Here is a 13,918-nt window from a genome sequence, read left to right on the forward strand (position 1 = left end):
TTGAACTAATTAGGGAAAGAGTTTCCAATCCGATGTCAAAGTGATGATATTTCGTTCCGTCTGCACGAGAATGCTGATGTCTCTAGCTGAAAGTGGAAGTTACAAAATCAGTTACAAAAAAGTTTGCAACGTTGGAGTCCAACGAAATGATCTAAAAAAATTCTCCAACAATTCCAGTAGTTATCCAATTTCGTTCCTTGCCGAATTTGCAATTCGTCGTTTTTCAACCTACACCGATGCTTTGTGAAATAAAAAATTGGTGAATTACAAATATCTTTTTTTTCGTTCATTTCGTTGGACTCCAACGTTGCAAACTTCAGCGTCGTCAAAATCACATCATGAAGCGCGATAATAGTCATCTTCTAATCAAATTTGATTCCGTTCGAATAAGACAAGAAATAATAGTTTCAAAGACGTAGAATTGATGAATTAATAGGTTAGATGAAGTAAAAACATATAAGTATACCTCTGAAACGTCAATTTTCAGAAGAATGTCAAACCTTTATTTTTCGCAATATGATTATTCGGCATTTTTCGACGTCAGAATATCCGTGGTTTGAACGTGTTAAGTTTCAAAATGGCTAAAGCCTTGCGTGAATCTGGCTCACCTGTGCGCGAAAAAGGGAACGAAAGAGGCGATATCAGACGCTCACGAATTCTCGAGCTGACGCCATAAGATGCAAGGTATAATGGATAGAGATAGAAGTAGTGATGTAGGCTCCTGGACGATGTTACTAGCAGCGACTGAGAAGGACGAAGCATACATATAAATCGAGTAACTTAAGCCGGTATAATGGACTATCGATTTCGTGGCAGAGCAGAAACGCCGCTAGCACACGAACAGCTAAAGGCATGGCAAAAGGGGTGGTTCTCTACTACATCTGTAGGTATACAAACATATATATGAATCAGCTACGACGTTTACACACTACCGAAGCTTCTCTCGTGAGAGCGTCGTTCGACTCGCCCCCGAGCGTTTATTTACTGGAAAATTAACCGTAAGTCGAGGTTCCGTGCCTGGACGGATTAGAAAGAATTGCTTTTCGTAATAGTGTCGAAGGCACTCCCCTTGCTTGGTTCATCGTATACTACGAAGTTCGACTATCCGTTCCAGAGCTTTCTATATTAATAGTTAAAATCAGCCCATTATCTAAAAGCTTTATAAAAAATTATTACACTTTCATTAGTTATCAACATAATATAATGCCTGTCAAAAACCTTTATAATTTAATAGTTCCTAATATAATTGATCCGAAAACAAGATAAGCATTGATCATCTGGGTTGTTATTTTCGTTAAACTGATATTTTTTTTACTGTGTTTCATATCTGAAATTTCTATTCTACCATGTTGCCTAGACAAGGGATTCGTCATAATTTAAAATGGTGCCTGTAGCAGACAGAAGACTCATCATCAGTAACTAATCATTTTTAGTGGAACGACGCTAGAAAAAAATATAAACAATTTTTCATTTTTTCAATATTCTGCAAAAAACCTATGATCGTTATTCATTTATAATGTTGAAACCACAAAAAATCAAGAGACTCGGTATAGTCTCGGAACAAGTACATGACAGCCCTGTCGTCTGTTGGCCCGAGGCTCGCTGAGACTATACATTCTCTGAATAAACCGATTCGCGGTGGTGGGGGTAAAATTGGCATGTTATTTTCTCGAATTACCGAGCTCAGTAAAGCGACTATTGGTTTGGACACTAATTTTTAAAATCCCTTTTGAATGAGCCCAAAATCAACACGATCAATGGCGTAATTGCTGAGAAAAAACTTTGCACGGGCTCAAGTTTATGCAAAAGTTACTAACACATACGGGTTCGACGTGTGCGTATACGCGTTCGACGCAGCTAGTGGTAGTAGAGTTATATCTCAACGCATTCCGATTGGCTCACCGATCTCCGCTCATTCCAGCTGACCGACCATGTTCAGACTTCATTAACATACATACAAGGTGTCCCATGGGAATGTGTGAAAACCAAACGAATGATCCCCACCCTGTCGACCCTCTTAGAGGCCCTACATTTTACAAGTATATACCTGAGGTTTGTTAGTTTCATTCTAGCTGCGATAGAAAGCGAACGGCGTTAGTGAAAACGAGTGAGCTTACCATCGAAAAAAAGTTTTTTCTCATTGAGTGCTTCTACGCAAGAGGAAAAATTTACAGTGGCATTTAGAGGTTTCCGTACTAAGTAAGTTCGGAACTAAAAGAGTTTCAAGCGAAACTATTCTTAGAAGGTAAGAATCACTTTTTTTATATTGATTTTTCTATAACACTCGATAAATAATTTTTTTCTCGAAGTTTCCGCAAATTCTAATATTGTTCTTTTTTACAGAGAAATTGATAATTTATACAATACGGAACTCTGCAGAACCGTAGAAAAGATATTTACCAGGCCCTTCAGTCTCGGTAACTACGGGAGACGATCGATGAAGTTGAAAAATATTTTAAAGAAAATCCACATTCTTCGATTCGCAAGGCTGAAAAAGCTTTGAAACTGAGTCAATCAACTGTGCACAGGATTCCACATTATTTTCTAAGAATGCACCCTTACGAAATAACCACGCATCAGTTGTTAAGTAAAGATATAAAAGAAAAGAGAAAAGAGGTCTGCAACACGATTATGCAAATGTTCGAAAATTAAGAATTGGGTGAAAAAGCAATCTTTTTTGTGACGAAGCGCATTTCTGGATGAGAATGGTTACGTCAACAAACAAAATTATTGTTTTTGGGGCTCGCAAAATCCTACAGTCGTAATGGCAACGTCTCTTCATCCCCGAAAAGTGACCGTGTAGACAACCGTATCAATGAAAGGTACCTACCTGTATTTCTTTGAATCTACTGTTACCGGAGAGGCATACAAAGGAATGTTACAGACAAAGTTATTTCCTTATGCGAAGAAAAGAGGTCTCGTTAAATTTTTTTATTTTATGCAAGACGGAGCAGCTCCTCATAGCACACAAGAAGTTTTTGAGTCTATCAATAAAGTTTATGGTGATCGAGTTATTGGTCTAGGGTATCCACGCTTTGCTAAAGGAACAGGATTAGAGTGGCTACCTTATTCGCCAGATCTCAATCCCTGTGATTTCTTTTTGTGGGGCTACATTAAAGATCATTGCTATGGAAATTACCCAAAAACAATAGATGATTTAATTAAAGAAATTAAGAAAATCGTCAATGGCATTTCAAACGATACATTAGAACATGTTTTTGATGGTTTTAAAAAGTGTTTGAATATTTATGCCAAGTCAAATGGTTCTCATTTCGAAAATATATATCATTAATATCTCACATTCTTTACTGTATTTTTTAATTAATAGTTTGTACTGATAGTTCTTCGTTAATATAATAAAATAGACGTGAAATTAAAATGATGACTTTCCTTTGTTAAAAAACATTTAAATTTTCCCAGTCCCTTCGTTACTTAAAAAATAATGATTCATTAGTTTTCACATATTCTTATGCGACACCCTGTATATCTGTATCTATATATTATACAACCATCTATCAGTTTTTGATGGTACATATAAACAACCGTAGTTTCGACATAACGAAGTGCGGTATAAATTTTAAAAAATGTTCGTCATCTACTGAAGTGCATAATATCTATATAATTTATTAAAAATGGTGGTGTGGTGTCATAATATTAAGAAACCTAAACGTCTGGTGACTTCGACGTAAAAATTCGACGGTGTAAACGAAACTCTTCGCGTTTCCTTTGAGTTAATCAAGAAACTCGGTTGAGTCTCGGGACAAGTACATTGACAGCCCTGTCGTCTGTTCCTATTAATTTACAACACGCCGAGGGGCGATAAATATTGCACGTACTTTCCGCGTATAACCAACAAAATGAAACATAACCTGTGTGTGGGATCCAAGAACAAGTAGCAAATTGAACACATTCAGGACACACTACCAATATGAAAACGCTCGTTGTTAACAAGAAAAGTTGTCAATGTTTGTCGGCGAATTCGAACGGCACGAAAAAACTCTGCCACTAAGCTGTCGCAGCAATGATATCGAGTTGTAGGGATAAAAGAGTATCCTGATTGTCACATTTTGTCAAGAACCTCCATCGACGATGGCTCTGGATGAAACGAGTATTTGAGTCCCAACTAACAAAACGACTATCGATAAATGGGTAAGTTTAATGCACTCATTCATTCTAAATTCAGAATCCATGACCATCATACGGGGTCTCAGTGATTCTAATAAATCTTCGCAAACAATCTTTGTTTTGTTGTAAATTTACATGTTCAAGCTGTTTCTGCATCAATATGTAATTAGATTTTGTTCATTACAGTAGTTGTTTCATCATTCAGACCGTACAATACAGATTATATAATTCATTGACTGTTACTTCTTTCCAGAGTATGACTCAAAAAGGTTAGTAATGCGGTGGAGATTATTGTGTCGATAGCACGCATGAGGGAGATAGTGGTCTTGCAGCCTGTAACAGAACCAACATCAAGGATATAAGGAAGACCGGTCATAAGGCTTTATCATATGTTAAACTACAGGTGGCACGTTTTGTCAGGCACAGCTTTCCTTATGATGTTTTAAAAGCTTATAAATTCGAGGACCTTGGACCCATTGATTTCAATCAAGAAATCAAAATACTTATAGCTCGACGGTGTTCTTACCATCCTGGTTCAACGTGGATCTGGAAACTGAGGTTTGTTTCTTTACATTAATACTTTCAATGCGTTAGAAGATTTACAGAATAAGAAAACGTAATTATTCAGGAATTTATAAAACTTTTGCAAGATTTCCGTTTAAAAAATTTGAGGCGGAGTCATGTGATTGTCATGTATTTCCATGTTTTTCTCTATCATAAATGACGATTGTGATTTGAGATTGAAACTTTATAATGGACCAGACAAGTACTTTTAATACATATTCAAACATAATTTGTACCGATCCAATCGACGTCGAATTTTGTGAATAATACCAGAGGATCTTGAAAGTCTGAGAACAATCGGTTTTCTTATAAGTTTGTGCCACAATATAATAACAAGTGACTTTACCTTTGATGTGATTTTTTTTGTATTTAAACGCTTCTTAGAACAATTTCATAATGTTAAAATTCAGAGTTACTAATAGAATACTTGTCCTCCGATTGATATAATAAATTTTAGTGCTGCATGTAACTCAAATGATAACTTTTTTGATTCATTAGAACTTTCTCAAGTTCCTGATAGTTCCCGTAGGAATGGATATTTTGAATTATCATTAAATACTTGGCCTCGAATTTTGATCTCAGATAACCCAATCCTCCAGAATCGCATAGAGACCATGAAGAAACATTTGAGTTCCTGTCGAGTATTTTTACACCGAATCTACCTCAGATATTGTAGTTAAAGAATGCTATCATAGAGTTGAAATACCAATAAATAAGCCTTTCAAATTTCAAAAGTCGATGTTTTTTCCTCGCCACTAAAAAATCGCGAAAAAATTCCAAAGAATCCAGCTACTCCACGAGGTGACCCCCTTTAAAGAAGAGACTAAAAACTCAAAGATATAAGAAGTTGAGCGATGCTCTAGCTCTCTCTTTCTCTCTCCCTTCCTCTGGATTTAATTAATCCATTGAGTAGATGAAAGTGGAATTATAATGGACGGTGGTTTGATTGCTGCAAACCTTATTTATCTGTTTTACAAACGAATCAACGTTGAAAGCTCTCGAAATTGGATCCTCCTCTATAGCTCGATCTTCAATTTGTCGGATGAAAAATTTCCTTAAGGAGTTTCGTACAGGCGATACAATGTTGCCATGCTAAACCATGCTAAAAACATAAAAAATTTCGAAAAGTTCAGAATTTTATAAAATTTGGTGAACATATTCTTTAATGCCAAATTTGACAATACAAATTTTTTAAGATTTTTCTTCTGTACAGTTATCGAGTAATTGATCACTAAAGTTCACGTGTATAAGCATAGCGTTTCCATATATATAGATATACATTCCGGGCATAAGAAATCTGCTTTAATGCGTAATTACTCGATAACTAAGTAGAAGAAAATTTTGAAAAAATTTTTGTCTTCACACTCGATGTTGAAGAACATTATCACCAAATTTGATCATTTTCTTAATATTTAGACTTCTGTACCGAAATTCCTTAAGCAATTTTTTAGTCTATTGACATTAGATGTCATCAACGAATTGTTTGGTCCCGTAGAATTTGAAGATTGCAGTCATGAAATATTCGCGTCACTGTAAAACGTGTTGAGACTCATTCGATCAATCATACGATTCAGAATATTCTCCTGGCTTTCCGGAAAGCTTGAAACCTGCTTGACTCGTTCGTGCTTCTGAATATAAAGATAAATTTTACTCATTAGAGTGACTGTGCACAGTTCATACCACTCGGTATAACAAAGCTGATTCAAAGAGGAGGAGGGAAAAAATCCTCGGTGGAAATCGCTGTTTCTTTTCTCAGTATATTGCCAATTTTATTTGAATCATTGATACACCTGGCATTCAGAAACCCAACGTCCACTCGATTCAGTGCATCCTGAATATACCCTATCGCCCGACGGGCACGCTCTAATTGATTTCCCGTTCCAATTAGACTCCGCAGAGATTACAAAAAAAAAAAAAACGAGCAACCCACACACAGACCTCGACAGCGGTTCGTACGGTACTGCCACTAGTATATTTATATTAGATAGGTCGAAGTCTCAAATGGGATATTTTAACACATGCTTTCTTTTGATCTCTCGCATTTCTCGCTTTTTCTATCTGAATTCCGTCTTCCTAATCCGGTCTCATTTTCATGGAATTCTCCTTCCGAGATACAATTCTTATTCCACGGCTATATAATGTAGTATGGAAAACGAAAAATAAATTTAATCATTGGATATATTTGTCTGAGATATAACGCGAAAAAATTACGATGTTAAATCAAATGAATTAATCGTAATTGAGGTTGACGCGGATAAGAAATCCCAATTTTTTCAAAATCAGGAAAAAATAATAAGAAACAATTGAACAATAAAAGACGCTTACGAATTAATCATTTAATCAATTTCAAGATGTATTTGATGGCGCCTAGCTGAAATTAAACAATTCAGTCGACACATTTTTTACAGTTTTTCTACAGTTTTTTTTCATACCGGACGTCTTTTGCGAGCTATAAACAAAACATTGAACACTCCGTTATATTAAAACGGAGAATGGATTGAACGTTTGCGATAAAGTGATTGCGAATACGAACACCAGGTATATGCATAGAAGTTGTCGGTATCACAGACCTTTCTCTCCATGGTCTTTTGTGCTAGGGATATAATGAGGACATTCGTATGTGCATTAGGAAGTACCCGCGTACAGCTACATGAGGGTCACTTTTCAGTGAACCCAATATTGTATACTCACACACGCATACAACAGAAAACCGAACACTGATATATGCAGCTTCCTTCTGTGCAGGTACGTATAAACTACAGCTGCATTTCGAGAGACGCAATACACAAAATCCCGATGAAAGAGGTTACACACCAGCAAAACAGATGCCAGAGAGATCGTTCAGGGTGAAAGAGCGTAAAGTATTGTATACTCATGAGATATAGGTTTCTGCTTTTTCTCCTACCGTTCCGAATCCTAATCTTTGAGCTTTCCGAAAAACGTGGATAGCTTCTCGAGACTTGCTTTCCCATCGTCGGAGCCCTCATTCCTCCGTTCCCTTCGATCCCAAACCTCACTCTATTTCTTTTTCTTGACTCCTTCTTCTCTCTGTTTTATATTTTTTCGCCATGAATATATGTTTCAACAAATCTAAATATACTTATTTATGTGTATTAGGGTAATGAAAATTTTTTTTTTTCGATGTCGCGACAAAAATATTTAGCCTTTAGTTAAGAGTTGATTATATTGCGACGTCTCGTTCTCGATGATCGCGTAGTAGCGAAAAGTCTCTAGAACTTTTTTTACGGGTACTACGTCATTTGGAAAACGTTAATTTTTTAGCTTCATTTTTTTCGTTTTCAACTGAACTACGTTCTGCGATAAAAATTTTTTAGCTGGAAATGAAACACTGAAACTTTTTTCCATCTTGAAGTTTTATTAAAAACCCCATCGTTATCGAGTTAAGAGAATTAATGTACTTGAGGTTCCACTAAAAAATCGATGGAAAAAAATTGTGAAAATTTTTTTTTTCATTTCCATTGGCTGAAACAATCGCAGACGCAACTTTTTCACTTTAGAAACATCCTATGAACTCTAATAGTAGTCTTGGTACGCGGCAATGTTCAAAATTCGTCTTTTTTTACTAAAAACGAGATAATTCTACGAAAAAAAATTGTATTAACCTTTAAGGGACGGGTCTGGTCGAAATATCAACCACTAGTTTGGTTGGGCATTTCACTTGAAAAATTCATCAGCATTGTGCAAGCATTTCGTGTAAAAACAATGTAGGTTTCAACGCAAAAATCCCTGTCCCTGAAAGATTAGTTTTCGAGATATTCAAAAATCAATCTTGGAAAATTCGTATAATTGTAAAGTTCGGAATTTTGCATAACTTCTGAAAAAAAAATTTCAACTTTTTCCCTTTGGCAGGACTTTGTTTCATAATAAAAGAAAACTTCTGACATAAAATCATTCAATTAAGAAAGGGTTAGTTCCAACCATTTGTCGATTCGACATGGAATTACCCATATAAATGTTTTTCTTCAACTTACGATGGAAGACCAACACTTAAGAGGGTTCATTCAGAACCCATACTCTTGCTCCAAGAATATATATCCTGCCGAACTATACTGAGATTAAGTCCGCGGAGTCTAATCAGCTGAATTGACTGCAATGTACCACCCTTATCTGTGTCCTTCATTTGCCCTTCGTTGAGAACGGGAGCTTAAGTGAACGAGCACAAGCTACCACCAATCTTTCTTTCCATCCCTTGGTGGTATCCGTCGAAAAATGACCTGCGGAATCTCTCCAATGCACTGCCATTCGCTCCAATAGGAATTTATGAATCATCTAAAATTAGATTCTTCTCAATTTACATACAGAAGTTCGATTATTTTCTCTTAAATGTATAGATATAAATAAATGATCAGGATCGAAATTCAGATTGAATGACTTTAGACTTTATCGTAGACAATTAAAATTTCACTTCCTCATAAATGACATATGAGTATTAGTCGCGGAGAGGGTGGATCTCCCGGTAAATTAATTGATTTTGCAGATATAGATTTTAATCTTCATGATTCTTGGTTCTTTCGCAATGCTTCCTCCGGTCTGCTTTCCATTTGAAACTAATGTTAGGCTTATACGTTCTACTCTAGATGGACCATATTAATCTACTCGGTACAAAACGAAGTAGGAATGGTTAGAAAAAATCACTTACCCGCGTTGTTACTGGCGAAATTTAGATCCTTACCTGCAATTAGAGAAAATTTAACACATAAATATACATTACTGCTATCGCATAGTTGCTGTATGTTATTATGCTAAGTTACTAGAACCGAACAAATTCTCTCGCAATAAGTGTGATTAGTCTCGCAATAATGAGACATTCAGTTAAGATAGTTCTGTATGTACACGTACGAGCTAAAAGTTTGAGCCGCGGCGTACAATGAAATCCAATGTTTATACGGCGCTGCCAGCAACACGGTTTTGTCAAAGCTTGTACACTCTGCTTGTCCTACACAATCACGTTTTATGCACGAATTCTTACACATATAGAGAGTGGTGCTGTAATCGTGGCAACAACGCCATTCTCTAGTATTACTATAGCGTCGAGCTTCGAAATGTCAGTATTTCCAGAAATCTTATTATTTATTCATCATCATCGAAAAAGTTAAAAAGTGTTCAAATGGCAATTCAATAGAGAAACGTGGTCGAACATTTGAGAAAAAAGCTTTCATATTGTTTTGTATCACGCCTATCAGTTCGCCGCACCTCACACTGTTGCCACGTCGTCACAGCTGGCCATGCGCCCGTTCCGCGTCATGTAAAATTAACACAATTCATCAGTTGATATTTTGAAAACTAGATTGGTCAAGAATTCTCGGTTTTATTAAAATATGAATCCCACAATAGTAGTGAATACATGACTGGTTTTATTTTGAAGTCGTAAGATCGATCCGTTTAGCGGAGGTTAATAAAAAATGTAAACAAACTGTTATCCAGTGATGTGTTAAGTGTAGGCATCACGTACAAAATGACCCATTTTCAACCGCGAATATCTCGAAAACAAGAAGGTGAATAGATTTGAAACTTCGACAGTCGGTCCATGAAGGTTATTATTACACCATATTTGAATTTCAGCCGGTTCTTAAGATATATATCAACAAAAATACAGAACTACCTTAATTGCATTATCTTCCCCGATGTATAATATAAAAATTGATGTGACTGATCGTTACGGGAAAATATTGTGAGTCTTTTAGTTAAATATATTAAAACAGGATATTCAAGATTTCTAATTTTCCAGTCATTCAAAATAAGTTTCAATCGATTTTCATAATACTCCCTGATCTATACAAGATTTTAACCTCTCCTTACTACCGATTTTCGTTTGTTTTTAAGCATCCACTGAAAATTTTCTAAACATCCTGATCTGAGAAAATTCAGTTCCTTGAAAAGTAGGATATTCGGCAAGGAATGGCTTATTTCTTCGCACGACAAATCGCTTTCCATTGATCTCCGAAAAACTCGTCTATCTCAAGCGAAGGACGGATATCAACGACCCCTTATCGAGAGTTTCTCTCGATGCACAAAACGGGGTTTAAGACTGTTTTTCGGCATTCGAGATTCTGACAGTGGAGGAAGCGATATAAAAATCGGTGCACGACCAATTTCGGAGACAGTTCCTTCGACCTAAAAGACCACTTCGGATCTCCTGAATAGATTTAAGCAATACACTCTGCTCTCTGGAAAATATGAAATCTTTTCTTCCTCATTTACCCTTCGGATGCCTGGAGTACCGGAGGAGTTTGGCGACGTTCTCATTCCGTGGTCCAGGGTCCAACCTTTAAATTTTCCGATTTTTTTCGTTGCCCGAGATATTGGAGCGGTTCAGTGATGTTTCAATCCTATAGTCTGGGGTTTACATCCTAAACTGCGTGGCGAATGGGTATCGACGGCATTCGGCGACATTTGCAGCCCAAAGCCTGAGACACGTTCTCACATTTTTTTTTTTTACTTTTTTATGTTGCATTGAGCAGAGCTAAATGATTAATCATAATTTTTTTTTAATTATTAAATTCACCTTTAATTGACATTTAATCTGCATTGGTTGGGTCAAAAACAAATTAATTTATTCAGAAAAAGTATAGTCCCGAAGAGAGCCTCGGGCCAGTAGACGGCAGGGTTGTCAATGTACTTGTCCCGAGACTCTGCCGAGTCTCTTGATGGAGAAAACGAGGCCAAAAATTCTAGAGAAAAGTACTAAGAATATAGTATCTCGGGGACCGTATATAACTGGATTGCAACATTAATTTGAACAGCAGTAATGAGAACTGTTCTATCCACCATAGTGAAAAAATCAATGCTCGTACCTTTTATTCAAAAGACTCAAAAGTCTTTTTCTCTATAAGCATAGTGAAAAATATTTTTTCAGTCACTTCAAATGTTTATATTGTAAAGTATGCTCGGACAACCCTAAAAAAAAACTATATGCATGGTAAAATGTCACACGTATTCGGTGTATATTCGTGTATTTATCATAGAATTTACTATGCTGACAATCAAAATTTGTGATTTACAATACAGTTCTACTTATCAGTAAGTGCTAGTCTGACATGATGAATAACACTCGAAAACAAAACAAAATATAGTTCTCGCACGTGCATCACTTTTCGCTATCCACATAAAGCTGTTTACAATTCGAGGAACGAAAAATTGCAAAATTCAAAAAATACTATGCTGTTTGCAATCGGTGCCTAAATACTTTTAAAATTCTTGAAAAATAATATATTTCTCGCTATACAAAACGAATCCGTTTTCTCCGTGTTGAAAGGAAGTGAAATTTCGATTATTCAAAAGCTATTACAAACCAAAAGTAGTAATCAAAAATAAAAAAACCAATCTTTGAATAATTTATTAAATAAAAAGTGAACATACACATCCAAGAGGCAGTGGCATGAGTTCGAGTTTGTGTAGCGTCTAAAACGATAAAACAAGAAAATTGTAAAAAGCAGAAAAAACTCTTGGATTTCGAAGAAATAAAATTTATATTTAAGGGGTTAGTGTGACCAGGACATCGTTAAACATGGGTCAATTTCGTTTATTAATTTTTAAGTCACATAAAAACTTGATTCAATCGTTGAAAATTAGTTTTCGAAACACAGGAGACACAATTTGGGTATTTTTTATGCACAAAGTGGCAAACCTTAATTTATAAAATATAGGCGTACGGGAAAATAAAAATAAAGCGTAAACACAGTGAATTAAATAAAAACGGAAAAATTCTTTATCGTTAAAATAAGTCATTTTTGAAATTCATTTATTGAATGTCACACAGAAAATTGCACCGTTTCTTCGAGTCTTTCGTGTTTTCTCGTACCTGATTCGTTAAACAACGCGGACAAATAAAAACAAAAACAAAATTTTTGAAATAATTGGTCATGCGACCGCGATAGAAGCGCATTTTGTAAATTAAGCCAAAACAAATTATCGTGTAAAAATCAATCTAAACGGAATAAATTTAATTTTTCAAAATGTTGAAAACACGAATTCCGCGTTCTAACGTTCCTTTCATATCTGCTCCCTTTTATTAAGGTAGTTCGAACTGATACGTGGCGATGCTCGGCCAGGTCGGCAAGAGCGTTACGTTACAATATATATAAAAAGAAAAGGTGCAAATTAGTAGATACATGCGAAAGCGTGTGAACTATTGGATCGTGAAATTACGCGAAATTGAATTAGTTTTTTACATTGGATCTTATGAAAAAGCATTGGAAAACGCAAAAAGCATTGAAAAACTACCGTTAAAAAAATCGCTTTTTGATAAAACGAACACAAATACATGAACCAAGTGTCAAGATAACTCTAGCGAAATTCATAGCGATTTAACCGTACCGAATATCTGCAATATACAAAAGAAAATTAATAAACGATGTTAAATTTATCTCCCTTTCTCTCTCTCTCTCTTCTGGCGGAAATAGCTCTACAAGCGTAGCAACATCGTATCGATCAACGCGCTCTCGTTTTACTTGCGACTTACACTTACAGATTGCCCTCGAGCTCAGGCCGAGTAGGGTAGCCAACACTTAAAAACGGAAACTATAACTTGCATTGCTTCTGTCAAAGTAACTATTGTGTAATATTTACAAAAATTATGAATTCGATACAAAATCGATGTCACTGGGAGAGGCTTGTCGGTCGTATGACCATTTTTTTTCATCACACCGAGGCCGCAGTTTCATCTAGAGACGCGGCAGCGTCTTGACGCCAACTAGGAAAAATTTGTTGGCAGAGCGAGTCAAGACAGACCGTATATATCTTTACTCGATATTGGTAAATTTCCCCTTACACGTAAAGTTGAAGTGGGACCGCTATTTGTTGGGAATTTGTCGGATTAAAAAAATGACAGTGCCATATGATAATGTGATTTATGCGCTTCCTATGATGGAATTTTTTTTTTCTGTGACATTGGGAAAGGGGTTGAAATGCAGTTGTAAGAATTAGAGTGCCATTTCAAGATCGAAAATTTTCTTCATCAATATATGTCTATTCTCCGGCCCCCTTCCACGGGAGAAAGTTTTGCCCTTGCGAGAAATTCTCGGAATTTGAACTCGAATCCCCTTGCGCAGAATTCATGGAATTCGAATGAACATATCAACACATTTATTTACGGGGGTCCAGGGCGCGGAGCTCCTGGCGGGGGGGGGGGGGGGGTCAGGGAGCCCCCGAGAGTGACGAATAAAATTTTAATTTAATCATCCGAAATATCGAATCGCGAATTCATCCA

At 36.2% G+C, this 13,918-nt stretch overlaps 1 protein-coding gene across 3 annotated transcripts in view; it reads right to left on the bottom strand.

The window, feature by feature from the left end:
- The window catches only part of LOC122417151 (agrin-like), a 351,440-nt gene that overhangs the window by 194,121 nt on the left and 143,401 nt on the right, over positions 1-13,918 (bottom strand). For all 3 annotated transcript variants that reach the window (XM_043430457.1, XM_043430466.1, XM_043430448.1), the window contains exon 4: positions 9,350-9,382. In XM_043430457.1, coding sequence (XP_043286392.1) covers positions 9,350-9,382 — 33 coding nt within the window. The remainder of the gene's footprint in view (positions 1-9,349; positions 9,383-13,918) is intronic.

Source organism: Venturia canescens, chromosome 1, assembly GCF_019457755.1.
Source record: "Venturia canescens isolate UGA chromosome 1, ASM1945775v1, whole genome shotgun sequence".
Taxonomy (NCBI): Eukaryota; Metazoa; Arthropoda; class Insecta; order Hymenoptera; family Ichneumonidae; genus Venturia; species Venturia canescens.